The sequence below is a fragment of the Aythya marila genome (assembly GCF_965140915.1).
Source record: "Aythya marila genome assembly, chromosome: 3".
Classification (NCBI taxonomy): Eukaryota; Metazoa; Chordata; class Aves; order Anseriformes; family Anatidae; genus Aythya; species Aythya marila.
The window spans coordinates 66,389,254-66,417,241 of NC_139044.1; the positions used below are offsets into that span (position 1 = coordinate 66,389,254).

The 27,988-nt window shown below is 39.7% G+C and overlaps 1 protein-coding gene across 3 annotated transcripts; it reads right to left on the reverse strand.

Annotated features, from left to right (window-relative positions):
* Positions 1-1,793: 1,793 nt before the first annotated feature.
* PNISR (PNN interacting serine and arginine rich protein) lies at positions 1,794-27,454 on the reverse strand. 3 transcript variants are annotated; one of them, XM_082757894.1, is made up of 12 exons: positions 27,360-27,454; positions 17,552-17,661; positions 16,126-16,311; positions 12,950-13,173; positions 11,121-11,307; positions 10,647-10,837; positions 9,927-10,064; positions 8,687-8,786; positions 7,933-7,986; positions 6,448-6,618; positions 2,636-3,700; positions 1,794-2,361 (listed from the first exon to the last, which is right to left on the reverse strand). In XM_082757894.1, exons 2-12 carry the CDS (start codon positions 17,628-17,630, stop codon positions 2,306-2,308), a joined length of 2,451 nt encoding a protein of 816 aa, XP_082614020.1. In that variant the 5' UTR covers positions 17,631-17,661; positions 27,360-27,454; the 3' UTR covers positions 1,794-2,305. The 3 variants fall into 3 exon arrangements, with proteins under 3 accessions (XP_082614020.1, XP_082614018.1, XP_082614019.1); XM_082757892.1 differs by having other exon boundaries at positions 1,796-2,361; positions 2,593-3,700; XM_082757893.1 differs by lacking the exon at positions 27,360-27,454 and adding an exon at positions 26,638-26,923 and having other exon boundaries at positions 1,796-2,361; positions 2,593-3,700.
* Positions 27,455-27,988: the final 534 nt, after the last annotated feature.

A 27,988-nucleotide genomic window follows, 5' to 3' on the forward strand; every position in this document is an offset into this window, starting at 1 on the left:
GAAGTTGTATGCCTTGCTCTCCTACATTGCACAAGTATCAAAATAACTTTTAAATGTTTATTTAAAAATGTAGAAGAATAGAGTAAAAAAAAACAATTCAGACTTTTCCAAAATGACACATTCCCATTTTTGTAGCGCATATTTACACATTTTAATTTAAAATCACTTCAAAGGTACGGAATCACGATTGGATGTTATTTTAACCTTTACACTTGAAAAAAACACTCATAAGGGAGTCACTAAAACATGAAAAAGCCTAATGTATGTGAAACTGACATAGTACCAATGTAATTTTAAGTACTGGTGTGCTGAGTAAGCTGTTCAGTAAAATTTCTGAAACAGTTAAGTACAGAGATCGTATGCTCTTTTTATTGGCATACAGTCACTACCCATATAAGTGCATTCGTGTCAGAAAAAATAATGTCCATATTTACAGGAAGTGACAGAAGTCCAGTTGTTGGCAGAGTATATAAAGCTCTTCATACAATCTTTTTTAATTGGTAGACAGATAATATAAAAACTGAACCGAAAATCAAATTCAATGCACATTGGAAACTGTATTCCTCAATAGCCTTTCTTAAAATTCGTTTTATTTCCCTTCTCTCTCTCAAAAACAAAGTCCTTTTGAGATATTTGAGCTGCTATGCCACCTATACTATTCAAGAAATCCTTGCTTTTACTGAAAGCCAATAGCGTACTGAGATTGGATCAACATTATTTGTATCTGTATAAATGCCACTAAAAGTAGTGTGTTGAAAATTTATGCCTTATTTTGCTATTAGGTAGGACTGCTTATTCTACTCTATTATAAAAGTACTCAGTTTGGGATGTATGCTATTCGTAATTGAATTAACTAATTATTTGTAACATTGTTTTAATAAACATGCATGTATTCAACAGCCATTAACTTGCTTAATAAATGTATAGTTAAAATGTATTTTTTCCAGTGAAGCAGTTTACTTCTGTGTCTAATTATGAAAGAAAATACATTGGCAAAAATGCTACATAGCTGAATTCTACTTTTAGTTAAATGGATTAATCTGTTCAAGATGACATGCTTTGCAAGTTGCCTTTACTGGTGTATTTTTTTCTTAGAAGATACAGCCATCAAAGAGATCTTACTTTGATGTTAAGCCTTTTATCTTTTTCACAACTGGTATCATACCAGACCTTTCAGGAATAGGTCTCCAATCTTCCCCAGAATTAATACTCATTCTTCTCTAACAGTCAGTGGCCTAGGGTTGCAGGTTTTTTAGTTTTGTTTTTGTTACTAATAACAGTAGTTAATTTCCTGAAGAAGGAGGTAATCAGTGATTTCATTCACTTTATAGTGATATAAAAAACATTAACAAAATTAAATAAGTTGCTGTCTAGCCAATGTATTAGCTTTATAGGAACCACAATTCTCGTAACACTAGCAAAAATAACCAGATTTAATGTTTACTAAACATTTAAAGCATATGCCAAAATGTAAAATCTATCTATTGCCAGTTTTCTAATGTGTATTGAGTGCCATTTATGAATATATTCCATAGAACATCTAAAATACTGAGTCTTGTTCCTGTAATATCCCTAAATGTCCACAAAGTTTTCTCTGAAAACTGGGTGAGGAATATAGTTCCAGAGCTCAACACTATCACACAAGATCGATCAGTTAGTTGCACACATTCCTACTGGGATTCATTCTGTTTATGTATAGCTTGGATTACAGTGACCCATATTTTACACACAAAGCATATGTTACTTGATAGTCCAAAAAAAAAAAAAAAAAAAAGGATTTTAAAATCTATTACACATCTAAAGAAAAAAGATGACTCTTCTCTGTTCTTCCACACCCCCCACCCAACAGATTAATCTCATCAACTCCACAAATAACATAGTTGGACAAATTAAAATCCTTTTTCAAGTACTTTAAAAATTTGTTATACTAAAAAAGCTGCCTTTTTCTTTTTTCTTGTTTTTTTTTTTTTTTTTAAGTACTTCCTACATTTTAATACAAAATACAGGTGCAAGAATTTTAAACAAAAATGAACTAAAGAGCTTTATTGACATCACAGTACATTCAATAGTAATTTTAAGAACATTACAGCTGAAAGAGAATGGCATATTTTATATTCTTATTAAGCACTACCGTTCTTGAAAAAATGTAATACAAAGAAATCCTATTAGGTATTTAATTCTGAGCAGCATTTGGAAAAAAATACACCTATTTACAGATAAAAAAAGGATTCTGGTTTCACCTACATAGCCACAATGTGCCTCTATAATGAGACAAGCCTTTTATAACTCATGGAATTTTTAAATGTCATAGCACTGGTGCCATAAATTCCTCAGCGTTTACGACGAGGAGGAGTTGCTGATCTGAAAAATAAAGGAAAAAGGGGGAAAAGTTAATTGGAAAAAAATACAAAACCCCCAAACCCACACACACGTCAGGCTTAATAATTAATAGTTTTAAAATTTTTTTCCAAAGTTACTTTTGCCTAAGAAAATTTAATAAATACCATACTTTATTAAAAAAGTTCATATGTCGTACACATGAAGACGAATAGAAAAAAAAAAGTCAGACAAAATACTTAAAAAGTATACTACCTTGATCGTGACTTAGACTTGTGTTTGCGGCTTGCCTTCTTACCAGACCTTTGAGATTTCTCCATGGAGCATGATCGAATATGCTTCGATTTCTTAGCCTTCTTTTCTTTACTGCTTCCTGGTGATTCAGAACTACTCCTTGCACTAGATTCAGAGCCTGACCGTTTTTTGCTATCTTTGGTTATACTTTTTTTGCTGTCTTGTCTGGAATCCTGTCTGAATATTTTCACAGTTATTGAATCACTGCGAGAGAAAGTTCTTTCACTGTCTCTTTTTCTCTTTAATCTATTGTCGTCATGATTGCCAGCCTTGCTTTCTTTTTCCTCCTTTTTTGGTTTATCTTTTCTTTTTTCCTGATCCCTCTCCCTTTCTCTGTTCTTTTTTCTGTCTTTATCTACAGTTCCACCCTGCTCTTTCTTCCTCTCTTGATCTTTACCATCACTTTTATGTTTATGCCTATTTCCCGGAGGACTTCTACGCTGGTCTTCAGCTTTGCGTCTATCCCTACTTCGGCTGCGACTGGCACGGCTAGCTCGTCTGTCTCTCGAACGGCTACTACTCCTACGTCTATCCCAGCTTCTCTCTTGAGAAGGGCTCTGAATTCTTCGTCTCTCCCCTCTTTCAGCACTCCGATTTCTGCTAGATCTTCTCCTTTCTCTTATTTTTTCCCTGCTTCTACTCCTCTCTCTCCTATTTCTGTGAGAATAACTCCTGCTTCTGCTGCGCCTAACTTTATGCGAAGGCGTTCTACTGCGACTGTGCCTCTTCTTCCTTTTAGGAGAGGAAGAACGTGAAGAACTGCGACTACTACCTGAGCTAGTGCTATATGATGAACTAGATACAGTGCTGCTACTGCTACTGCTTCTGCTATTGCTGCTAGTGCTACCACTACTAGAGCTTCTTGATCTACTCCTCCCTGCCCTCTCTTTTTCTTTGCCCTCTTTTTTGGGTTCTATATCAGGGGCTATTGCATTTGGAGATCGTTTCTTTTCGTGAACCATATCAGCTTCAATTTCTTTTGTCTCCTGTGCTGCTGAAATACTATTTTGTTCTTTGTTGATAAATTCATTCATCTCTTTTGAAACTTTGTCAATTTGTAGCCTTTCTTCTGAAAAAGAAATACACAAAAGAAAAGTATAAGTTACTTAGAGTAATATGAAAATTTCCATACTGTTCCTTTTGCCAAAAAGATTTCCAAGCACCTTTCATCATACTTTTAATACAAGGTCTACCATTGTACTAACTACCTACCAAACAACTTGCTCTTTTATTTCTTTATTTATAAATGTAATTACAGAAAGGTTGTTCCCCTGGTCTAGCAAGAGCGCACAAACCTGACACTTTTAGAAGCGCTCAATGTCACTTCATATTTCAGTGGCTGAAGACAAAGGTCTCAAATGAATACTGTGAGCCAACAAAACTCCCAAATTACACACACATTTTTTTTTTCTCCTGCAACCATTCTACATACTTTCTTTCTCATTCTTTTAATAACCCTCTAGCTATACCTGTACTTCCTTCCTTCCAGCCCTGTTAGTGTGTGGTCCTGCAGTGAGGCATGCATGCTTTTTTAAACAAAAAAGCCAGCTTAGGGTTTTAGCAAGGAAAGTTAGATTATTCCTAAACGCTAACTAGTGCAAGCAATTTACATTTTTCCTTATATTTTTTTAGCCCAGGAATTCCAAAGAATGAACAGCATAAAAAGGAAACTTGTAACCAATTTGCCTAAAACTCAGCTAAGGAGTAAAAACCACAGTATTTCATACAGACAGATGGAGAAGCTCTTACAAAAAAAGAGTTAACATCAGTTGAGATCGTATGTAAGCCTGGTAGTCAGCAAAGACTATAAACATGCTAAGGAGATAATTGTCGAAAAAAAAAAATACATTTCCTGAAAGTAACAATAAATGTGCAGACCAGGATTTTCATATAGCAAAATAAAGAAATTCAGACTCTCAGAGCATTTTCTAGGGGGTTCCGACTTTAAAGAAGTTTCACTTATTTCTGTTCCACATGGATCCTTTGCATCACTGGCCAAGTTTACTTCCCCTTCCCATTTTTAATTGAACCCAGAAAAAAAGAACTGACATATACCTTTTTTAGCCAAAATATGGCCTTCTGATGTGGGCTATCAGTTCATGAATTAACTTAGGGAATAAAACTGCATCTGGAAACCCAGAGTACTTCAAATAGAAACTTCTGCTCAAATGTAATGCAGAAAACAGTTCCATCCGGTCCCTGAGATATTAGGCAACACACGCAGAAGCCAGTTTATGTTAGAAGATGCTATATCGTATACTATAGATCTGTCTTTTCTAAATGCCTCTATAACAGGCAGGTAACCCTGCCCTTACTGTTCTTCACTATGCTGGGCTTACAGAATCAGCTTCTTTCTCTATTCATTTGCATGGGAACAGGTTGCCCAGAGAAGCTGTGGATGCCCCATCCCTGGAGGTGCTCAAGGCCAGGCTGGATGGGGCTTTGGGCAACCTGGGCTGGTGGGAGGTGTCCCTGCCCATGGCAGTGGGGTGAAACTGGATGGGCTTTAAGGTCCCTTCCAACCCAAACCATTCCAGGGTTCTAGATTTATGTTTCTCCAAGTAGCCCAACAGAGCTGTCCCTGAACTGGCACTTAACGTCTTGCACTAGGAAGAGGGAGGTCATAAGCCACTGCTACCCTTTTATGCAATAAATCTTCAAAAATGCAGAGAGACACAGGAATGTTAAGGAAAAAAAATGTTCAGCTAGTCCAGCCTTTTCACAGAATCACAAAATGTTACGGATTGGAAGGGACCTTGAAAGATCATCTAGACCAATCCCCCTGCTGGAGCAGGAACACCTAGATCACGTCACACTGGAACGCGTCTCTTTTAATAAGGGATTCATGTCTATTTCTAGGCCTAAAAGGATAAAATAAAAAGGACAAAATAATCCATGTAAAAATAACAAAAAAATGCTCTAATAGCATTTTTTCCTCCTCCAATTTAACTTAGATCCTGAAAAATCATGTGAACTTCTTACCATTGTATTCATCCATCCATCTAGACTGCTCTTCAGCAGTGCAAGGTGACTGTGATACCCTTTTGAGCTATAATATTGGTACAAAGGGATAAGCCTTACCTTGTAGGGAGAAGCAGAAGTAAATCACAGATTTGTTTATTAAAATCAACCCTGTCACCTTCTCGGAGGCTAAATGTGACCTTACTGGGTTCACTAATCTGTTCCCAGTATTAGGTCCAGAAACCTTGTTATAAAGGTGCTGTATATGGACAGAAACCTCATCTACAGCTGAGAACAATGAGTTCAAAGAAACTGTAGTTTCCAACTGTACAGTTTGAAAGGCATACTGCATAGGTTATGTAACACAAGAGCAAGCTTTTCAGATGAAGTGAAATGTGCTTTATATGCAACTTTAAGGAATCGAGTTTATATAAAACACAGTCTGGTGCAGAGGAATGAAATCTATCCCCCAGACACAACTGAGATACTAATAGTTTATATATATAAATACCCAGACACCATTTTTTATAAAGAGATAATATTCTTTATGTGATACAATCTCCACAGGTAACATATATGTCTATATGCTGTCTGATCTTTTCAACATTGAAGTCTAGCAAATTATGGAAAACATTAAATCTTTTTTTCCTTGTTAGAAAAGAAGCAAACCCAATTTGGATCAAATAGCTCAAAAATCATTCTTTTTCATTAATGTAATTTAATTAAAGAACATTATTTCTAAATTAGACTTCGTATTTTTTGGCTTAAAATGTGATTTCTCTCCCACAAATTTGTATATGCTAAGTAGTAACCTACATACACAGCAGCATAGTAAGAACACGTTATGTTAGTTACCTTCTAGCTGTTTTTCTAGTAATAGTTGCTGTTCTCTCTCTTTCCTCCAAAATGCTTCCTGTTTTTGCCTGATTCTGTGTCGTAGTTCCTCATCATCAGTATCAGATGATTCAGAGCCTCTGTCACTCCTCTCATCTTCACTGTCTCCTGATCCATAACCACCCAGTCCACCTGCGTGCATAAAGTCCAGTCTATCACGAGGAAAGATTAAGCTTTGTTCTTAATATTTCTGTGGGCAAAGAGGAGAGTAACATTGCCCTTCCTTCACTTCCTCTTCTGAGCAGAAGTCACTTTATTCTGGTAAGTGCCAATGTTGTTTGACTGGTGTGAACAAGGCCCCCATATCTGCATTGATGCTTACTGTCCGGTTCTACTCCTTCTGGAACAGCTCGTCTATTTTCATCAAGCAACCACTGTGATCACGATACTTTTTTCCACTGTGTGGAAGGGCAAAAAAACTCCCTGTGGAGATCATAACAATGCCTTCCTTTGTATCAGCAACCGGACAGAAAAAACAGTGAAATATCTGGGATCTTTCCCGAAAGACATCTCTGAAATGACTTCAGCTTCCTCCGTAGTCCAAGGCTACAGAAATTCTGAATGCCAAATCAACTTTTCTACACTGATTTAGGAAATATTGCACTTTGACAGGTTTAGAGATGGAACAGAAATGAACTTTCTTCTCCCCCAGAGATATTAACAATTACTGGACTGATAAGAAACAGAAAGTCAATTTAAACACCTGGCACGGAGATATTTAACTTTCTTTCAGCTTGAGGTTCTTACAATCTTTACTGAGTTAGTTTTAAAACACTTGAATACTTGTGATTATAACGTTCAATCGAATTCATCAGAAATCCAAGTAACAAGCACATAAATTATCACTGACACCGCTGTAGTATGTTTTAGATGATAAAACACATGTTGGGAAAGATCTTTTGCTGCTGCGTCTCAAGCTGGAATTTCAATTTCTTTTTCCTGTGTTGACTCTGGTAATACATGATATGGGAGCCTCTGTGCTTATGTAGTTTTTCAGCAAAATAAAAATTGCGAAGATGACAACAGTTTTATTTATAAGCATTTGTATTACTGTTCTATCAGCTTTCCCTTGTTGTATGGATGGATCAAAATAGGAGACAAACATATAACAGTATTCCTCTCTCTGAAGACTGCAGTGTGCTCCTGAAACAATCATACTTTGGAAAGTAAATTTATCTAATGGTTCTTTTTTTAAAATGTATTTTCCAAAACCAGGGCAAGATTCTCATACACTAACTCACACTGACTAGGCCTTTACTCCAAAAACCATCCCACTTATATCAGTAGGATCACCTGTGGAACAAACAGAGGTGCTGATAAAGTTACTGTAAAGTGACCCATACTCCCGGGCAATTAAAATCTAGTTTCAAAATGCAATTTCTAGAAAAGCAAGGCAAGAGTGAAACTCCCCCTTTAAGCCCTCTCAAAAATAAGGAACATACTTACCGAGTCCAGTGAGGGAAGCCAGTGCACTGGACTGTGCCAGCTGTTTTGCAGGAGCTTTGTATCACATCAACAACAGGAACAACATGTTAACACAAATAGCCACGATTTCATAGTCATGAGTCTATGGTATTGTTAAATCTACTACTATTGCTGTTCTTTGGAGGGAGAGAAGAAACATTAAAAACGCATCATCCATTTAAAACCAATTCTAGATTTTCTGACCACGAAGATTTAGAATTTAACTGCAAATCAACAGTGAAGAGAAAAAAAAACAGATACTCATAAATCACTTTCCAAGTTACAGCATCTGCACATAATTTTCAAGTCTCAGTAGTTATATATTTAGATTAACTCAATTACGTTAAAAAAAACATTATGCAAGTACAAAAACATGTTAATAGTGAAAGCGAATAAATTACTATTGAGGACTCAAAGTTCATCTGTTTTCACTTCTGAACAGCTAAGAACTTGAGATATAAATGATAGCATTAAGAAACAGCTACAACTGAAGAGCCATTGACACACAGGTACCATTTTAACTAAATAAATGAATTGTATGAAAGAAATGGAACAACTGAAGTAACTCACAATACACTGCACAGGACAATAGTATATGGTTACTGGATTTGAACTGTATCAAGTTGGATGCATTATACTGAAATTCTTCTTGGGGGACAGCTATGAAGGTTAAATGCTCTAGAGACATGCAAATATAGAATATTCACAGAAGAAACTGAAAAAAGAAATGGCATACCTTTAGTTGCTTTACGGTGTACATCTTTGGCCACGTAATATATTTCTTCATTTGTGACATCTAAAAGAATCTCTGTCAGCAGCATTTTTGTCATCACCATCTGAAAAAAACGTATATAAAATTAAAGACCATATATATAAAATATATTTTTATAAAATATATACAAAATTAAAGGACAAAACCTCTTGAATGAATTCTGCATTTAAATTACATCCATAAAAAATCAATTCTTTTGATGGCTATGAAACTACTCTCCTGCATATTTTTTAATGCTTCCTTTCAGCAGACATGACTCAAAAACCAGAGTTTGAAATTATTTACATTTGACCTGCAGTCAAAAGTTGCAGAACAGCCTGTATTTTGACTGTGAACTATAACCACATGTATTATACACGGCTAGGCAGGGCACTAACTGCTAATGTCAAAGATGACGCAAAAAACGAATATATAATCAGAACTATGCTTAGATCGAACCTATTTGTTCTTTCAAAAATAAAAAACACATTTCTGTCTGGCATACTGTCACACTCACTCCCATCCTGCATCAGAGGTTACTGACATAGGATTTTATTAGTTTTTATTTATTATGAAAACCTGAGTTGTTAGTAGCTGGTTCTCCAAGCTGTCCAACCCAGCGACATGCTTTACAAAAAAAAAACAAAAACAAAACAAAACAAAAAAAAACGCATACACAAAGCCACAGCACAAAATTTAAATACACTCATAGAGCTTTTTTTTTCCTCCCCAGCAACCAGGGCCTTCATTAACAAGGTTTCAGTTAAACAATTGGCGTACAACTGTGATTTAAGGTATAACAGTTTAGCAGACACAATAAAACCGTCACATGTACAAGACTTAAGTTTCTAGCACGACCTTGCAAAAAAAACATTTTTTAAATCCCCTTTTTCAGGGACTGAGGTTGAAGTATAGCTTTCAGGTGGATGTATTTAATATATAAAGTTATTAGGAATTTGACAAATTAAGCAGAAATACAGAATTAACAGCAGTCAATGGAAAGATTATATTCACTATATTCTTCAACTACTGGGCTAAATATGAGTTTTTATAACCCGTATGTTTATCTATGTGAGTAAGAGACATGCAGATTTAACCCTGCCTCACCGCATGATGTATCAAATACCTCTATTAACAGTATCAGGAAGAGAAAAAGTGATTTACATTGCTATGCCCACAATATCAGCAAATAAACAATACTTGGTGAGAACTACATTATTAATACCATTTGATACTCCTTTTCTTCTTCTGTCATTTCTGGTTCACTTTGCTCCTCTTGAGGAGCCGGGGATGGACTCCTGCTGATTTTCCCAATGCTTACAGCTTCTGTGTTTTCAGCATCTTCCTCTTCCTCATCACTGTCCTACAGGAGCATTGTACATTTCAGGGAAAAAACAAGATGTAAAGCTCATTAGCTTCTGCTTATGATAATCAACTTGATTTACTTTGCACTGGAAACTGTATTACAGTTTCGTAAAACCCAATTTCTTTTCTCTCCTCATAATGAACACACAGGTCCCTTTCTCCCCACACAAGTAAACAGATGCTTGCCAGTTCACTACCAGCCAGGTGCTCAGACCTGCACACAAATGAGGTAACTGCTGAAGGAAATGCAACACGAGGCTACTTAAATGGGCTCAGTTTAGCAAATACAGATAGCCAAATTTGTTCAACTACTTATTTCAAAAGATCATATATGTTTCCAGTAAAACAGAAGAGCAAAAAGCACATTTTTTCATTGTTTCTTCAAATCAAGTAATATACTTCTACATCTTAGATAGACATTGACAACTTCAGAACAACAAGGGAATTTTAAGAAGCAGCAGCTTCACCTTACTTTAAGCAACAGAAACAAAGAGATAGCCAGGTATGCAAAGTCTCTCTTCTGAAGGGACTAAAAAGTTAACAATTTCAGGAAATACACACCTAACAAGCATCTACTTACAAATTTGCTTTTCTGAGGTAACCGAGGGCCATCCCCTTCTTCAGCATCCTCATTTTCCTTTTTTTCTTTTTTAGACATCTGTGAACGTTGCTGCTCCATCCTCTCTTTTTCCAGTTTTTTCTGTTTCTCTCGTTCCATCTTTTCTAGGCCTTCGCGAATCCAGGCAGGCAGAGTTCTACGCTTCACAGCATCTGCGTAAACAAAGTTTACAGTTCTATAAAATGAAAAACCTTCCCCAATACAGGGGGGACAAAAAAAAAAAAAAAAAAAAGCAAGCCACAAACAAGCAAACCCTCCACCCAAATCCAAACAAGTCACACAAGTGATTGTGGTGAAAGAAACAAGCATTTACAATAGGTTTTTCTTTCCTTTTTTTTTTTTTCTTTATAAGAAAAAAAGTCTTCACATTTTGCAATTTTTTTAAACACAGTTCTTATGTTTTTGTTTTTTCATTAAGGAGTGGTTAACATGTACCAATCTGTGGAGGCTCCTGCTTCACAGGCATCGCAATAGGTGAACGCTGTCGGTCTCTGAACGAGGGTCTTTCCCTTCGATTTTGAGGAGGTGCAGGAGGTGCTGGTGGACCTGGCGGCCCTGGTGGTCCTGGCTGCCAATAAGGTGGATGAAATCCACCTTGAGGTGGACCAAAAGCAGCCCCATGCTGAAAGAGTAATGCAGTTTATTTTCCTTCACATTGAACACTGTACACAGCATGTGCGCAAGTCGGTCTACAGAAATCCATGCAAGTAGGAATCCACCATTTCTAGGCTACAAGGTCTCTCAATTTCCTTTCCTGTGGTCCCTATGAAACAGGTTTTCCTTAAATATTCATTGAGTAAATTTAGGTTTAAGCAGAGATACTAGTGAAACCAAATGGGCTTCAGTCCTTCACATTGTGCTAACTGTTAAGCCCTATAATCACCATCTATCTCCAGCAGCTCCTTCCCAACTTATCAACAGAGCATGCAGCTTAATGAAAAAAAAAATATATTGAAAATTCCAGCTATGTTATCAGCATTTCCTCGCACCTACAAACTTAGGTCAAAAATGAAAAGTTTGAGTTTTGAGTACAAAAAAAAAAAATTGTATTGCATACCTTCCAGTAATCACTCACAGGTGTTTTTAATATGGCTGATTAAAATATTAAGTTTACAAATATGCAAGTTTAGTACAGACCCTGGATTCTAAGCAACCTATTTACAATCCAGAAGTCACAAGTCATGAGGCATACATGAGTGGGATTCTTTGTTTTAAAAGTATTTGGCATCCACAGAAGCCTAATGAAATTGTTTAAGAGGGTGGTGTTTAGGAAGAAAGGTAGAACATCAAGTGTTTTTTGTTGCTGTTTGTTTTTAATTATATTCTGTTGACTATTTATCTAAGTTTCTGCATTATTCTCTGCAAAATAAATTTTTTGTAGTATTTAGAAAATTTTGAGAAATTCATTTTAAGATTTGGTCTCCGAATAGTAAACATAGGAAACCATTATAAACCTAGTGTAATTGAAAATGAATGGTTCACTGCCTATCAATATAGCTGAACATGAAAACTGAGTAAGAGAGAGAAGTAGGCCAGAAGGCAGAAACAACTCTACCAGCCTGCCCTTGGGTTTGTTTATGAACAGGATGTAGCCATTTCAAAAGGTATAGTTTGCCATTTACATCAAGAGTTTTGAGAGAAAAATACTGAAATTTGGAGAAAGATCCAAAAGCTCTACATTTAGAGATTTGTGCAATGCCTCTTTCTATGACTAGTGCTCAAACCACCTACGGTTTTATTGTGCTATACAACTTGTATGCCAGAATGAAGAAAAAATTGGATGTGAATTTTTTAGAAATACCATTGTTTATTCAAAGAATCACAGTAGAGAGATATGGAAAAGATCAGTGGATCATCCAGTCTATCTCCCTGCAAATAGGAGAGTGTTCCCTATGGTACAATATCTAGTGTATTTAAGTAGGTATTTCTGACCTTTATTCCCTGTTTAAAAAAAAAAAAAAAAAAAAACACAAAACTTCATAATGTTAGTTTATATACTAGAAAACAGTGATTCATTTTAATATTGCAGACAACAGCCATTTCTCATTACTAGTCTAGAAAAAAACATTGGCCTCAACAGAACAGAAAACTCTAAAAGTCTTCTTCTGTAAAGTATTTGGTAAAAATGTATCTTAGCAGATAACAGATTCTGTAGTTGTTTGTAGAACTGAAGAATGAAAGTCGCCGCTAGGTGATATTAGAGGAACACATCCACGGAAGGGACTCTGCACGTCTACAATATTAAAGCAACAAATATGTTTCACCTGATAGTCAAACTGGTTCACTGGCCCCATTGCAAAGTTATCTGGAGGTGCCCCAAAGTTGTGATTGTTCTGGTTAAATATATGCCTGTTGTCAGAAGCAAACTCCCCACTGTCCTGACTGTTGCTGTCTTCAGATGGAGGAACAATTTCCATTTGACCTGGGGTTGGAGCCATCCACTGCTGATCGGGAGGTGGGTGAGGGGGTTGGTGAGGCATTCCCCATTCTGTTTAGGATGCAGAATACAATTCAATAACAAGTTAATAATGTCTATATGAGTCACCCATCACTCAGTGTTCTTCTGTTTATCAGAAGGTTCCTCAAAGCAACACAGATGATAAAGATATGGCAAATCATCAGCCTACAGGCTGTACTTTACTATCTCAGTGATATAACTAAGTGAAGGAAATACATATAAGCTGTAGCTGAACTAGAACATACATTTGGGGGGGGGGAGGATAGAGAGAAGGATCTGTCAGTTTGTTTTAGTTAATTTCCAGTATTATTGCATCCATTACAGCACTTAGAAATCACGTCAACTGTTAGAAGAACTGCTCCTACTTCTCTACTTCTGTTATTTTAGCTTTTAAAATAATGACCTATTTTATTCCTTTGCATAATACTTTTATACTAGTTTTTTTCTAAATGTAAGTAGTTCTGTGAGCAGTAGAACCACTGAATCCTGGTTTATGCAGACATGTTTTGATAAAGGATGATTCCCTGGAGCTTCCAGTACCCAGGCACAGGGCCCAGCATAAGCTATGGCTATAAACCATCAAACTGAAGTTACAATTGGCTGAAGTTACAATTCAGAGATTTTGAGGAATTAATAGCTTGTGTGGTCATAAGCTCTGTCTTCTTAGAACATCAGTCCAAAAATCATATCCACTGTATAAATACTTACAGACACTGATTGTTACTACCTTTTAACTTTCACCAATAAAAATACTTAGCCTATCAGGTTAAGTTGTGGCTTCCAACCCTTTAATAATTCTTTTCATTTTTCTAGTTTTTAGTATCCTTTGCATGATAATTTTTCTCTGCTGACAGTGATAGGATCTGAGGGAACAGCATAGAGCTGCAACAGGGGAGGGTCAGGCTGGGTGTTAGGAAAAGGCTTTTTGACAAGACAGTGGCCGGGCCCTGGAGCAGGCTCCCCAGGGCAGTGGTCACAGTACTGAAGAAGTGTTTGGACAATGCTCTCAGACACATGGTCTGATTTTTGTGTGGTCCTGCATGGAGCCAGGAGTTGGGCTCTGTGATCCTTGTGGGTCCCTTCCAACTCAGCATGCTCTATTCTATGATTGGATGCATCATAATAGCAACGAAATAAGGGTAACAGTTTTTCTACTTGGTTACTCTTTTATTTGTATGTTCAAAGATGGCATCAACTCCTTTCATTCTCACTGTCATCCTGGAAGGTCATATTTAGCTGATTATTCAAACTTTTTTTCCAAAATCAATGTTTCTGAAGTATTCTAAGAGACAGAATCCTTTATCTTTTAAGTACAGCTTACAACAGTTATTGCTCATGTTGACTTTTGACACTACTTAAATGCCCAGTTTACATGAAATCAACTGATGTGAAAGCTTGCAAGCTGCACACAACATGTTGTTTTCACTTCTGGAACACGACACCCTTCAGAAGGAACTGCCTGCTAGTTACGCAGTTGGCTCTCATATTGCCATTTTGCCACTTTTCAGTAGCATGCAAAGAACTTTTAGATCCAGAATTGACACAGAAACTTTGAAGAACACTAGAGAAAGATAAACAGTAAATACGTGAAGGACGACATTGGCTACCCACGTATACTATGATTTACTTTGTCTTCTGAGACGATTAGACACTAAGAATGACATTGACTAAATTAGGGGAAGCTGGGCCCTGCCTACATCAGCAGAGTCTTTTATCAGCATCCCAAAACACTGGGAAAACAACACATTCTCTGCAAGATAGACCAAATGATAACATTTGTATGTTATCATTTGGTATATCATATATTTGGTTATCAAATGATAACACAGTGGCACAGTGTTTCCCATTAACACAATGTGTTACGTTTTTCCCACTCCGGATCTAATCCTTAATGGATGCTTTCCTGTTCTGCATGTTCTGTGGGAGTATTGGGTTCCCAACATTTATAATGTAGTAAATGATGCCTTATTATCAAGGAAACATCTTCCTCACTTATACCACTTTATGTGCAAAAATTTGCACTAAGGATTTTTTTTCACCTCACATATTAAAAAGATGGGAGAGTGACTGTTTATGTGGGCAGATAGTGGCCACAGACAAGGGGAAATGGTTTCAAACTAAAAAGAAGAGATTTAGATTAGATGTTGGGAATTTTTCACTCAGAGCGTGGTGAGGCCCTGGCACAGGCTGCCCAGAGAAGCTGTGGCTGCCCCATCCCTGGAGGTGCTGAAGGCCAGGCTGGATGGGGCTTTGGGCAGCCCAGTCTGGCAGGAGGTGTCCCAGCCCATGGCAGGGAGCTCAGAACTGGATGGGCTTTAAGGTTCCTTCCAACCCAGGCCATTCTATGATTGTATGATAATTGAGAAGTTATGCATATAACAACCAGACAAATAAGACAAAAAGACAGACTAACTAACTATAGAAAAAAAACAACACCATATTTTATGCACGGAATTTTGCTCAACTCTCTTTAAAAGATTTCAAGGCACCAGAAGCTACTATCTGCTAGTCCTCTAGGTTAACTCTTTCTACATGCCAAAATCACATCAGAAGCAGGTATTATGCTACAGGAGAGCAATGGATGTTTTGTAATTCTGGAGCAGCCTGCTGCCCTCAGTGCTGCAGTTCCTAGTGCCACGAGATAAGCAATGACACACAAACGATGTAAGAATAAGACTGGGGGGAAATAAATACAGAACTGCTATTCACACTACCTTTCTACAACATTCAAGGACAGAACAAATATTTCACATTTATATGGAGATCACCAAGCTGTGTTACAAGACCTTCGTTACCCATTTTGTGGAACACTGGCTGAAAAGCAGCAGCTGTGATGCTCAACTAATTAGCTGCTGCTACTGGTAGTATTGCATGTTGACACCTGAGAGACAGGGCACATTCACACCTAAAAATGCCTGACAAAAATAAAATTTCATTACATGGAAAAAAAAAAAAAAAAAAAGAATGGGAAGGATAGCAAACCTGGCTGCCACATTCTGTTGAAGTTGGGATCCCCCTGAAAATTATTATGGTTGTTTGGACCAGACTCTATTCCTGAAATATCCTGTCCATTTGGCATCATTCCTTGTTGTTCCACTACACTCTGTTGCCCTGAGGCTTCTCGCTGAGCAATCCATGCTTGAGCTAATGCAGCCCAGTCAATCTGGCCTAAAATAGAGGAAATTTAAAAGGTTAGTATTCAAGTTTCTCAAATCTAACACTGTTTCTCAATTATACCTCATTGCTCAAGAGAAACAGGTAATGCTTGCCTTCAGCAAGTACCACGAGCACCATTAAAACTTCTTTACAGGGTAGAGTAAAACAAACAAAACAAATGTCAAAGCGTACATACTTGCTGAAGTTGAGTTTCCCTGCACGTGTCCAAAATGCCGTAAAGCAAATTATTTTAGCTTCACATTAACACTGAGTAGATAACAGTAATACACTTTTTTCCCCATAAATAAACTAATTTTGATGTCAAAAAGAACTATATATAGCCTTAAATTCTAAATTCATAGAGACTGAACTGTTCTAAGTCTCTAATATAGTTAGTAAATCACATTTTGCAATGTATGCTTTTTAAGTAATACAGGTTTTGGAATGCTATTGCATGTTAGTTCTCTTCCCCTTCTTTCTTTGCTGTCGTTCCTACCAGTAGACAAATAAATTGCACTCTCATCTGAGGACAGCATTACATCTTCTGCTCATTATCACATCAGGAAATCTCTCTAGCAAAGTTACAGGAATTTAAGTGACAGAAAATGTTAAACCAGTCAGCCTGATCACTCTGCCTGAGTACTAAATACATTCCTCTATCCTCTCTATCCATTTCTGCATTCTCTGAATACCTTTATAATTGCAGTCAGCTCACATTCAATTTAAGGTAAGTAACGCTCTGTTCTAAGTGTTTTTTGATGGGAATAAAATGCAAACAACTGATCGTGATCATCACTGCCATAACCTAAACCAAGTATCATACTGATTTTCTAGTGAGTTCTTTCTGTGTACACATCTACGTTAATATTTTTTGCCAGAGGCACTGAACAAAAATGGAGATTTTCTGAAATAAAACTTCCTTATGATTTAGTTTAGATAAAGAACTGAAAGGGATACAGATTCTGTAAAAGTAAATGCGGTCTAAATGTAGATCCGAATGACTGGTAGAAGGTTAATATAATTTGTCCAGAATCCCTCAGTTTGCTGGCCTATATTAAATATTAAAGACATCAAAACATTTGAAATGAATGTATGGACTCTTTCTTCTAGTTGTTGAGAAAAGCACCATAAATGTATTATCTCGAAAGCAGACACAGAAAAGCAACTCTCAGCCATGCTCTGTAACAAAGACTCAAAAATTCAAATTACAACAGAAAAAGAATTTAATCCCCAAAGCTTTCTATATACTTACTTGGATCTTGTTGGTGCTGAAATGACTGCATCCACTGCTGTTGGTTCAAAGGCCATTGCTGCCAAGGTTGATCCCACATCTTTTAAGTCTTTATATAGTCTATATTTCAACTAAAAATAATAGTTGTATATTTAAATAGATGCCCATGAAATATCACACAACTGAAACTTACATAATTGCAGCTACATTTAAGCCTTGCAAAGCAAGCTGAAGCAATGCTGGCTTAATATTTTAAGCTGGAAGAAATGGTTCATCCTTTAGAGCAACACTTGAAAACACCACTGTAAGATTTCAGAAGACTAGTATGCTTTCTCTGCATTTGCACGAAGGAATTAACTACTACATGGAGTTCAAGGAAAGACACCACAGGTTTGTAAGACAAAAACATTTGTCAGTAAATGTAATTCAAAGAAAGTGAAAGTAGATAAGACATTACTTAAATGATAACCTTGCCTGTGTTGTAGAGAAAAACTGTGTACTTTATGTACTAGTTTCATGCAAGGCCGTTAAGTGAGACAAAGGAACATCACCGAATGGTACACAGATGATTACCAGATCATTACCAACTACATGGAGAACCAAACAGGTACAAGTCAGCATCCACAGACACTTGATGTATTGTGCAGACTCATAATTCCTACATAAAATATGCCTTAAGATCACTACCTAAATGCACATTTACCACACGCTCCCCTGAGGTCATTAGAAGCACTTTTGGTGTAGTGTTGTACGCCTCCCCTGGGCTGGCAGTGCCAGCACTGGGACCTGCCAGAGCAGGAGCCGTGGCAGGGCTCCGGCCAGCCCTGCAGGAAGGGGGTGAGGTACAGCAGCTCCTACAAGTTGGGGGTGTCCATAACAGCTAACAGATTTCTTTCGGTGATATGTACCTCTGCGCACAGATAACCTGTCACATACGGGGAGCCAGCGTGGCCACCTGCTCTGCTCCACACAGCCCTCTTGAACACCAAGCCTGGGCACAGTTCGGGAATATTTCAGTCCAGGAACTGTTCCCAAATGCCAGTATAGATAACAACTCCTCAACAGGCTTTCCACCCAACCAATATAATCCTCATGCTGTTGAACACACAGTCCTTGTTTTCATGCTATAAAGGCATCACCCACATATGCTGTCTCTCCAAACTTGTATGAAATACAGATAATATATTCCCTCAGGTCACCAAAACAGCACCTATGACACACAGGAGGTTCACAGCCAAGTGCAAAGCAGAAGGAAAAAACAGAGCCTGCCTGCCTCAGGGGCAGCCAGGGACACAGCCCTGACCACTCTTATTTAGCACCGTGCTGGGCAAAGCCAGCTCACAGCACACACAAAAAGTGCGACTACAGTGGATCCTGCTTGCAAAGGGATCTCGTGCCTAGCGGCTACACATTCACATAAATAACTGCATGATTGCACACGAAGAAAGCAGCGTGCTGCAAAAACACACACACAACTGCACACAAAGTTGTGAGATGATGGGTCAAGCAGAGATGAACGCAGGTGAGTATTTTACAGACCTTTTTTAAAAATAGGTAATCTGAAAAACCCTAGGTCACCTTTGTTTTGAGACCACTTACATTCAAGCCGGTACAAAAACTGTGTGTATGGTTCATGGAAAAAAAAAAATAAATCAGTTGAAAATGTCTTCTGGGGGGAAGGAGGGGCTTTAAACAAGACCAGATCAAGTTCAGGAACAGAGGAGAGTGTCAGGCAAATCCTGCTTTATTATTTTCCCTATCTTTCCTTGCCAAATTAAGCCCATATATGTTTTTTAACTTTTCAATGACATATTTATGATATTAATACTTTTAGTAGGTCAATACCATGTCTTTTTTTTTTTCCACTGTACACGTTTACATTTTGATCTGTATGTACCTAGGAAGTCAACTTTCTTGCACCAGTTGAGTGAAAAAAAGCCTCTAAGAAGGGAACCACCCTGCCACTTTTAAGCTAACATTTCATGCACAAAGTATGAAAAAGCAAGCTCACGTGCCTGAAGTAAGGTTACTCAGCATAAAGCAAGCAAAAAGAAAATAACTTTCTTCCTCCCCTCAATCCATTTTCCCCTCCAGAACCCAGATTGGTTCCATTGTCAAAATAAACTTGCTTACATAAAAACAAAGCTGTAACAATTGCGGTTCAAGATAAGCACCAGCCTTCAAAGAACCCAACAGCTTCACGGCATGTATTCAGTTTGTTTCCAGCTGTTAAATCCCACTAGCAGTAATAAAAATGCGTTTTGGTAACTCTGACATCACTTGTTTAACTAAATATGTAATTCCCTGAACAAAGTTTGCCAATATTTACTAAAATAACCTTAAAAAAAAAAGTAGAAAATTAAATAGCTCTGGCAATAATGAAAAAAATTAAAAAAAAACACATTTTAATACAGTTAAGAAATATTAACTTCTCTTATGAAGTGTAGAAATATGATTATTAAGAGCACCTCCAGAAATTCAACAGAACTGGAGATCTCCAAATCTTCACTTGACAGAAGGAGGTAAGATTTATTTCTGTTGGACTGGCTCTACCTCTGTCCCAAAATCTTGGGCAGACGTTTTTGATGTGTTCCAACTAAGAGAATGAGTCTGCAATACACTTCAGTCCCTGTGAAGACACCCAGCAGTTACCTGCTTCTCCTGGACTGTGCACTGAACAGGCTGCTCAGTGTTCCCTCCTTTTTCCCTTTATGCTCAGGATTCTCACTAGGGATGAACTGAAGCACCAGTTTGGAAAGAAAGAAGAGGATGCAAAGTAACAAATTCCTCCAATCTCCTCCATATCACATGCCCTCAAGACAGCAACTTACCGTTGTGCAAGTTGCTCAAAGGAAGTAATTTGCTGTGCCAGCTGGCTTCAGCGCCAGCAGGTTTTGTGTCAGCACCCACTGCCACTTCCCCGCCGCTCTGCAACGCAGCATGGCCCAGAGCCTTCAGCTTTCCCCAAAGAGATTATTTCACCCTACTGTTGCTATTCTGGGGACAGAAATCAGGCAGGGAAGTGCAAAGCCAGACGTGAAGAGCTCATGACAGACACGGAGCCACCTCCTGTTTTGATCCACAACAATATGACCAGACAGCAACAACTCTGTGCAACTCCGCAGACCTTCAACATTGGATTAATTCAAACAATGCCAAACACAGCAGAATGATCAAAAACCAAAACGAAACTTATTTAAAACTGCTAATGTTAGTTTATGAGCTGCATTTGAAAGCTCTTGATGCTGTATTGCATTTGTACTTTCACTGTTATCCTTAAGAAATATTAATTTTCATATGTTGGCAACTCTAAGACATGCTGGCTTTCAAGTAAGCAGATTCATTACCAAATTTAGCATAAAACTTTCTCTACTAATCAAAACCACATACTACACAAATGTTCTAGCAATTGCATCACTTTCTTTATGCATCTGTGTATGTGCACACAGAAGTACTCCTACAAATATCGCAGGAAAACTGGCCAAAAAACATTTCTAATTTTCTACCCATTTCAGCTCATCTCCCCTGTGCTATTTTTCGGACAGAAATGGGAACTGGATAAGAAAGAAACAAAATCATCATCTGAAAGTGTTTATATTTAATAAATAAGATCTTTAAATATACTTACTAAAGGAAAATATAAAACGTGTTCAAATTCTTTCAGTATTCAGAGCTAGTTGATGTATTTTAATACGTACTACTCACAGCCAGTGAAGAAAAGTGGTCTGTTCTAAGGCCTTCATCTACACAGTGCCCAGAGGCAACAGGACACATCACTGCATTTTGTTCCTGGAAGAGAAACAGACTCCCCTGCTTGGTTTCCTGCACTTTTACTGAGTTTTTACTAACTGGTACGGAGTTCACACGAAAAAGGTACTTGAAAGGATGACAAGCTTTCTCACTTACTACAGGAATTTAAAGGTAGTTTATTGCCTTCGTGAATTGTTTTCCTAAGTACGGATTTAATGACTTCAGCTTCTGTCAAGTTTCAGAGGCAAATAAACAGACTTCAGCCCTTGTTTTTAAGTTACTATAATCTAAAAGATAACTAAATCAATCTTACTTACTCACACATTCATACCATTACATGCATGTAGACTATTTGATGTTATTGTTTTACATAAGAAGTGGTAATGGTTTGCTCACTGCTTGTGCACCTGTACTTAGAAGAGTGTAACTTGACCTTTTCCAGAGAAGCTCAGCATTGTCCCATGCATCACTCTTACATTTCCCTTTGCTAGTGATGCTATTTTAAAGAGTTCAAAAGAAAAAAAAAAAACAGTATCCATGCAGACTGAGATGTCTTCACTTAATGAAAACAGACGTGAGAGCTAACAAAATGACACATTTAAACATGAGTGCCACAAACCACAAAGGGCACAAACTACACATAGATGAGCTCGTAAAACATAGCTAAGAAAACACAACCTGTTCTCAGTAATTTTACTTTTACAGCAAGATATTAATCCATAATATTGAGGGAAAACAAACAAAAAAAAAAAGTCTCCCCTCAACCAAGTCAATAGCTTAAAGGCTTGAAATAGCTGAACACCCTCGTACATGTGTGTGACAAGAAGCAAACATTATTTTCATGACACAATTCAAGTAGCAATAATGAAGGGATGGAAAAAGAGAGAATAAACATCCTCTCCGACCTAATCGCAGTTTGCACTGCCCTAACTAACTTGGCATCCTGCCACACTGATAACAAATGAATGTTAATTTCTTCCAGGCTTCCCCAGTCAGCATTACCTGAAAGAAAGACTTCACCTAACAGCAGCGGACAGATCTAAGCCTGCTTCCCCCCAGTGATACCAGGCCACACACAGCAGAGCACCCAAATTGCACTGAAACAAGCTTTATTTTCTGCCAAAAAGGGAGAAGATGATTGGTAGACTTTACTGGCTAGAATATACCAAATTCAGCCATTAGCAAGACTCTGCCTTACTAACCGAGGGGGTGCATCAAATTGGAAGCCATTAAGACGCCCTGGTTCCAGTGCCACCAGCGCAAACAAGTTTTGAAAGAGAAGCAGGTTCAAAGAATGGACTGATTTTACAGATCCGTCCTTGCAAAGGGAAATACTGACCTCCCTCACGATGATGAATTAAGGCTCCTTTACTTAGCTGTTCTACCCTCCAATTTCATTGAATATAGCCCTTCTGCTTTTGGCCTCTCCAGAAGCATGAATAAACAAAAGGACGTTTATTGATGCTCCAAGAACCGTTCCCTGATGTCAGATCACAGAACAGGAACCTGAATCTATTAAAAATCTGTTTACCAATGAAGAAACAGAAGCCAATTCAGGATTATTTTTGCTTTACACAGGAACAATCACATGACAAAAAAGAACCCTGTCAGTTTGCATTTAATTTCAGTCACAAGTACTTAACAGATTATAGGAAATTAATGTAATGCCTCAAAATTTTGATAAAGCCTTTAAAAGCAGACTTGCTCCAAAATATGTTCTGTTGCATGCTTAAAAAAAAGTCATCCATTTTCTAGGACTGGAACTCTATTCAAAGCCTGAGCCTTCTGAATGAAGTTTTACTATACCAAATTACTAGCACTAAAACGTGCCACCTTTAAGAGGACTGCTGGTCAGAGCTCCTCTTCTAGGAAGGAAAGCTGGTGTGGGGGCATACCCAGGACTTACCTCAATGCCCAGCAGACAGTAAACTCTGAGGGTAACAGCACCCAGACAAATTTGAGGCTGGGGTCAAATTCTCTATTACACTTCAGGATATTACCCAACAAAAGCTAGGTTAAGACAGAGGAAGAAGAGCTATTTTAAAAGGTACCTTCCCACTCCTCTCCTTGACTATGATGTGAATCTCAGCAACAGACTATACCTACACAGTAACCTGTTCTTTTAGGAAAAATATCATCTTCTTCAGCTTGCCTCTTTGTCCACAAATAAAGTATTTTCCACTATAGTTGTATGATGTGTCCCAACACACCACACACACCAAGAAGTATACAAATAGAAGCTACTTACCAGCAGACAGAGTTTTTAGTGGCAATTCTTATGCTCACTTTAAACTCTGGGAGACTTCTCCCCAGCACCTGCCCCCAAATTACCCCACTTGAGGCAGATACAGACTTGCTCACCAACAGCAATGCCGCCCTGCCACATGCAGCACGGGTTTCCCAGCGGCACAGTGCTTGGTGAAGGCCCCAGGGGTGTTCCAGGTAGCTGCCCGTGGACGTCAAGGATGGGGCTGTGTTTTAAACAAGGCCACCAGAAGAACTTGAACTAGACTCACTCAGATTCCTTGGACATCTCTCTGCCTTGGCAGCTTCACAGAAGCTGTCATCCAGTTCAAGAGTGCTTGTGCACAGTTAACCGTGCTTGGACCACTCAGCAATAGAGAGGAGCAGTTTTGGGGAGTGAGGCTTAGTCCCATGAATGTAAGAAGATAAAGCAACACCACGACGACAAGTGGGCTATCTCCACTACATACTTTATGACACTGCATACAGCAGAACTGAGAAGTGGCAAGCAATTTTCCCTGGAGTGATATGGAAGACCTGCCCATAAACAAAATTTAATAGAGATAATGGAGATGAGAAGCACATAGGCTTACGAAGTCAGCTGCACTCCAGAAGAGCATCAGGAAGAAAACCACATCTATGTGATGAGTACATCTAGCAGGCTTTCTTGCTCCTCCCAAGAACCTCCCGTCACTGGGAAAATATGTTCCTCTCCCATGAGCATTACACAGCACCCAAACTCCACAGAACATCTTATACAGCAGCAGCTTCTGCAGGAAAAGAGATCTGGAGATCCTTAACGGCATGTCCCAGGACATTCTTGGAAGTGAAGTATCTTGGCAGAGAAAAACAGATATTCTTAGGAATTAAACATTGTATTTGTTAAAAGCAAGATCAAAAGGAATGCACCAAACTACCTCAACTCCAAGAAATCAGGAGACAGCCTAGGATTCACGCTGTCCTAGGAGGAACATGGCAGAAGCATCTTCACGAGCTGAAGAGATCAAGGTCAGGAATTCCTACAGCGGACACTAACATCAGTTGACCATATAACCTAACCAGCACACTGACAGCCTGGTTTGCTCAGCCCTGTAGACAGGCAGACTGAAGGCGGGTGGTTTTGGAACCTACGGAACCACAGCCAACAATCAAGCGCTTTCTGATGCAAAAGAGGGGCTGCTGCACCACCTTTCTGTTAAATGTTACTCACCACCCCTGAAGGACAGGGATGGGAGATGGCCTGACGAGTTTTACTTGCAGCCTGAGCTCTAATATGTAGCTGCCGAAGTTCTCCTGGTGACTAAAGATCAGGTCCTACAGGCCTTCCAAACAGGTGCTGCATTTTTAGCATAGAAGAATGCAGTGCCTTACTAAGCAGAGAAGCTGAAACTGCAGGCTGCAATGCATACTTTGAGAACCCTCCACACAACTACTGCCTTTGGGCACTGGGTTAAGAGATGACACATGCTCCTTCTGATATTCCACTCATCGGTCAGGTATCTAGGAAAAAAAAATTATATTCCATCTCCCATACAGCCTTAAGCTCTGGAGAAGAACCTAAAGGAAAACAAGGACCTTTGAAACCTCTCTGAAGTCAACAGCCCAATGTCCTGATCTTCTGTGCAAGCGCCTTGTTCCAACAGAAAGTCTTTTGCTTTCATTCAAGGTAGTTGATATCGACTCTGGGAAAAATATTTCGCCCTTCTTTGTGCTGTGCTATTGCTTCATTAGGGTCATGATAACACCTATCACCTGGAGAAAAACACACTTATTTTCTTCAAATAAAATGGAAGCAGGTATTTGCTACTACGTTACAGAACCGCTGGTTAGAAAATGAAAACATTTATGGGGCAAGTTAAGATTGCAATTATGAAGAAAAAAAGTTAAAAATAAGTATCTTCATTGTTACTCTGTTTCACCCTGTTTTGGTTGGCCAAAGGCATCCCCTTAAGCTGTTGCAAGTATTTAATGCCTAGATACTATACAGCTTTTCTCTTCCTGATCCTGAGAACCAGAAACTACACCAAGCTGCCTGCTGGGATTTGTTAGCAAGATGTCTAGTCCAAAAAAAAAAAAAAAAAAAAAAAGTGTTAAGTTCTCCTAGCCTATTTGCAGTTGCATATCACTAGAATGCTGGAAGTCAATTACATTTCCCCACTCCAGTTCTAACGTAGGAACTGCTCTTTCTCAAACTGAAGACCAGAGGCTTTCCAAATATGTAGCCAGGATCCAAGATACAGAAACATAAAAGGAACTGAAGAAACCAGCTCGTTTGGTACCCACAAAGTTTTCCAGAACCTATTTCATGGGTCAGCATGTCCGACTAATATTTACAGCTCTACTAAAATGAAGTCGGCTGAACAAAGGCCAAACTGAAAAAAAAAAAAAAATACTACAAGAACTCCTACAGTGAGTCATTCAAGCAGCATAGCCTCCAAGTTACGTTATTTTAAACTTAAATCCACATATCCGCTGAGCTGAAGCCAATCCCTTTAAACAAACAAAAGGACCAGAAATTGGCAACCCAGGTATCATTTACTGGGTTTTTTGCATTTTGGAGACATAAGGACTAACACATGCTTGATTATCACAAGCTCTAAAAACACTGTTAAAACATTGCTACAGAAACACCAAAGCAACTTAAGCAGTGAGTCATAACTCTGTTGGGCTTGGAAAAAAGTCTGATCTGATTATTTTTTGCACGTATCATTCCACTAGAAGACCTGATGTTACATTTGCAGTTAGCCACGTAACAGCGCTTTTTCCCTGCTGTCCATCTGCAACTTCCTCCTATACGAACACGTTCTGTATGAAACGCAAACAGCACCAATAACTAATTAACAAAATCAGAAAAAGCAATACCTAAATAAACAAAGAGCTATTCCTTACTGTTCGTGAGCAGATTTTACCCCTTGCGACAAATGCAGCTATCACTTAAGGAAACAGATGAGCTAGTGACCTGGCGAGGACAACAGCCACAGGCACAAACAGAAACGGAGGAAGTTCCACCTGAACACATGGCAGAACTTCTCCATTGTGAGGGTGTCAGGGCACAGAACAGGCTGCCCAGGGAGGCTGTGGATTTTCCTTCTCTGGAGATACTCAAAACCCACCTGGATGCATGCAATCTGTTCTGGGCATCCCTGCAGGAGGTTGGGCCAGATGATCTCCCGAGGCCCCTTCCAACCTCAGCCCCTCAGTGACTGAAGTAAGAAAAATAAGTAAGCAATAAAGCCTACCCACAGATATGCTGCCTAGGATTATTTGTTGCCAAAGGCAGATTTGTGATCCTCAGCTACCTCAGACATGAAAAGCAGACACTGGGCGCTCCTGTCCCCATAAAACCTTTACACAATCCCGTGCCTACCTGAAAACCAAACACGGAAAGCCCTCCTGTCGCTGCAGGTGAGCTGCCCGCGCTACACTCGTGGCCTCCTGAGCTCCGCAAAACCCCCGCAGGGCCCCGAGCCTCCTGCTGCAGGAGCGGCGCTGACAGCGGGCCGGCACCCGCACCCGCACCCGCACCCGCCACAAAGGCCCTGCCCTGCCACGGGCGGCCCCACACCGCCCGCCCGGCGAGCCCTGCTCCAGAAACCCGCCGGCCGGGGCAGCTCAGCCCTCGCCCCTCACCCCTCGCCCCTCGCCAGGGCCCACCCGGGTGCCGGCCCCTCGCGCCCCCCGCCCCGCTCCGCTCCCCTCACACACCCCCGGCCCCGGGCACGGCCGGGCCCTGCTCGGGCCTCACGGCGCGGGGCTCCCGCGGGCGGCAGGAGGAGGCGGAGGGGGCGCGGCCGGGCCCGTGCGGCCCCCGGAGCGCGGCCGCCCCGCTACTTACGCTGCCCCCCGCCTCCCGCCGCCGCCGTGGCCCCGCGGCCGCCCCTCCGCCCGCCGCTCGGCTCGGCTCGGCGAACAAGACAATATGGCGCCCGCCGCCGCTCACCCGGAAGCAGAGCGCGTCACGGCGCTGACCCGCGCCGGCGCCGCCCGCCTCCATCTTTACTGAGGGCCGCGCGTCCCGCCGCTGCATACACGCGCATACCCACAGAGGGACGGGTGCAGGCACCCTCCCTGGGCGCCGCCATCTTTACTGAGGGCTGCCCGCCGCCCTCGTTTCGCGTCCTGGGGGGCTGCCCCCATGGGAGGGGGGCTGTGGGGTCGCCCCTGGGGCTCGGCCCCCGTGTCCACAGAATCACAGGAACATTAAAGCTGGGAAACACCTCCCAAATCACCTGGCCCAACCGCCCCCCTACCCCCTGTCACCCCCTGAACCACGCTGGGTCTCCCCACGGGGAATTTGGGGCTGCTTCACGTGCAGTGGACAGATTTTCAGTAGCTAATGCCGTCCTTACCTCGTTTCCTCCTCTGGGCTTTGTCTGATGTGAATATACCAAACAGCCATTATGTCTGGCCCTTGGGTAAACCAACCCTAAGACCAACGTCGATTAACAGTAAATTAACTTCTCT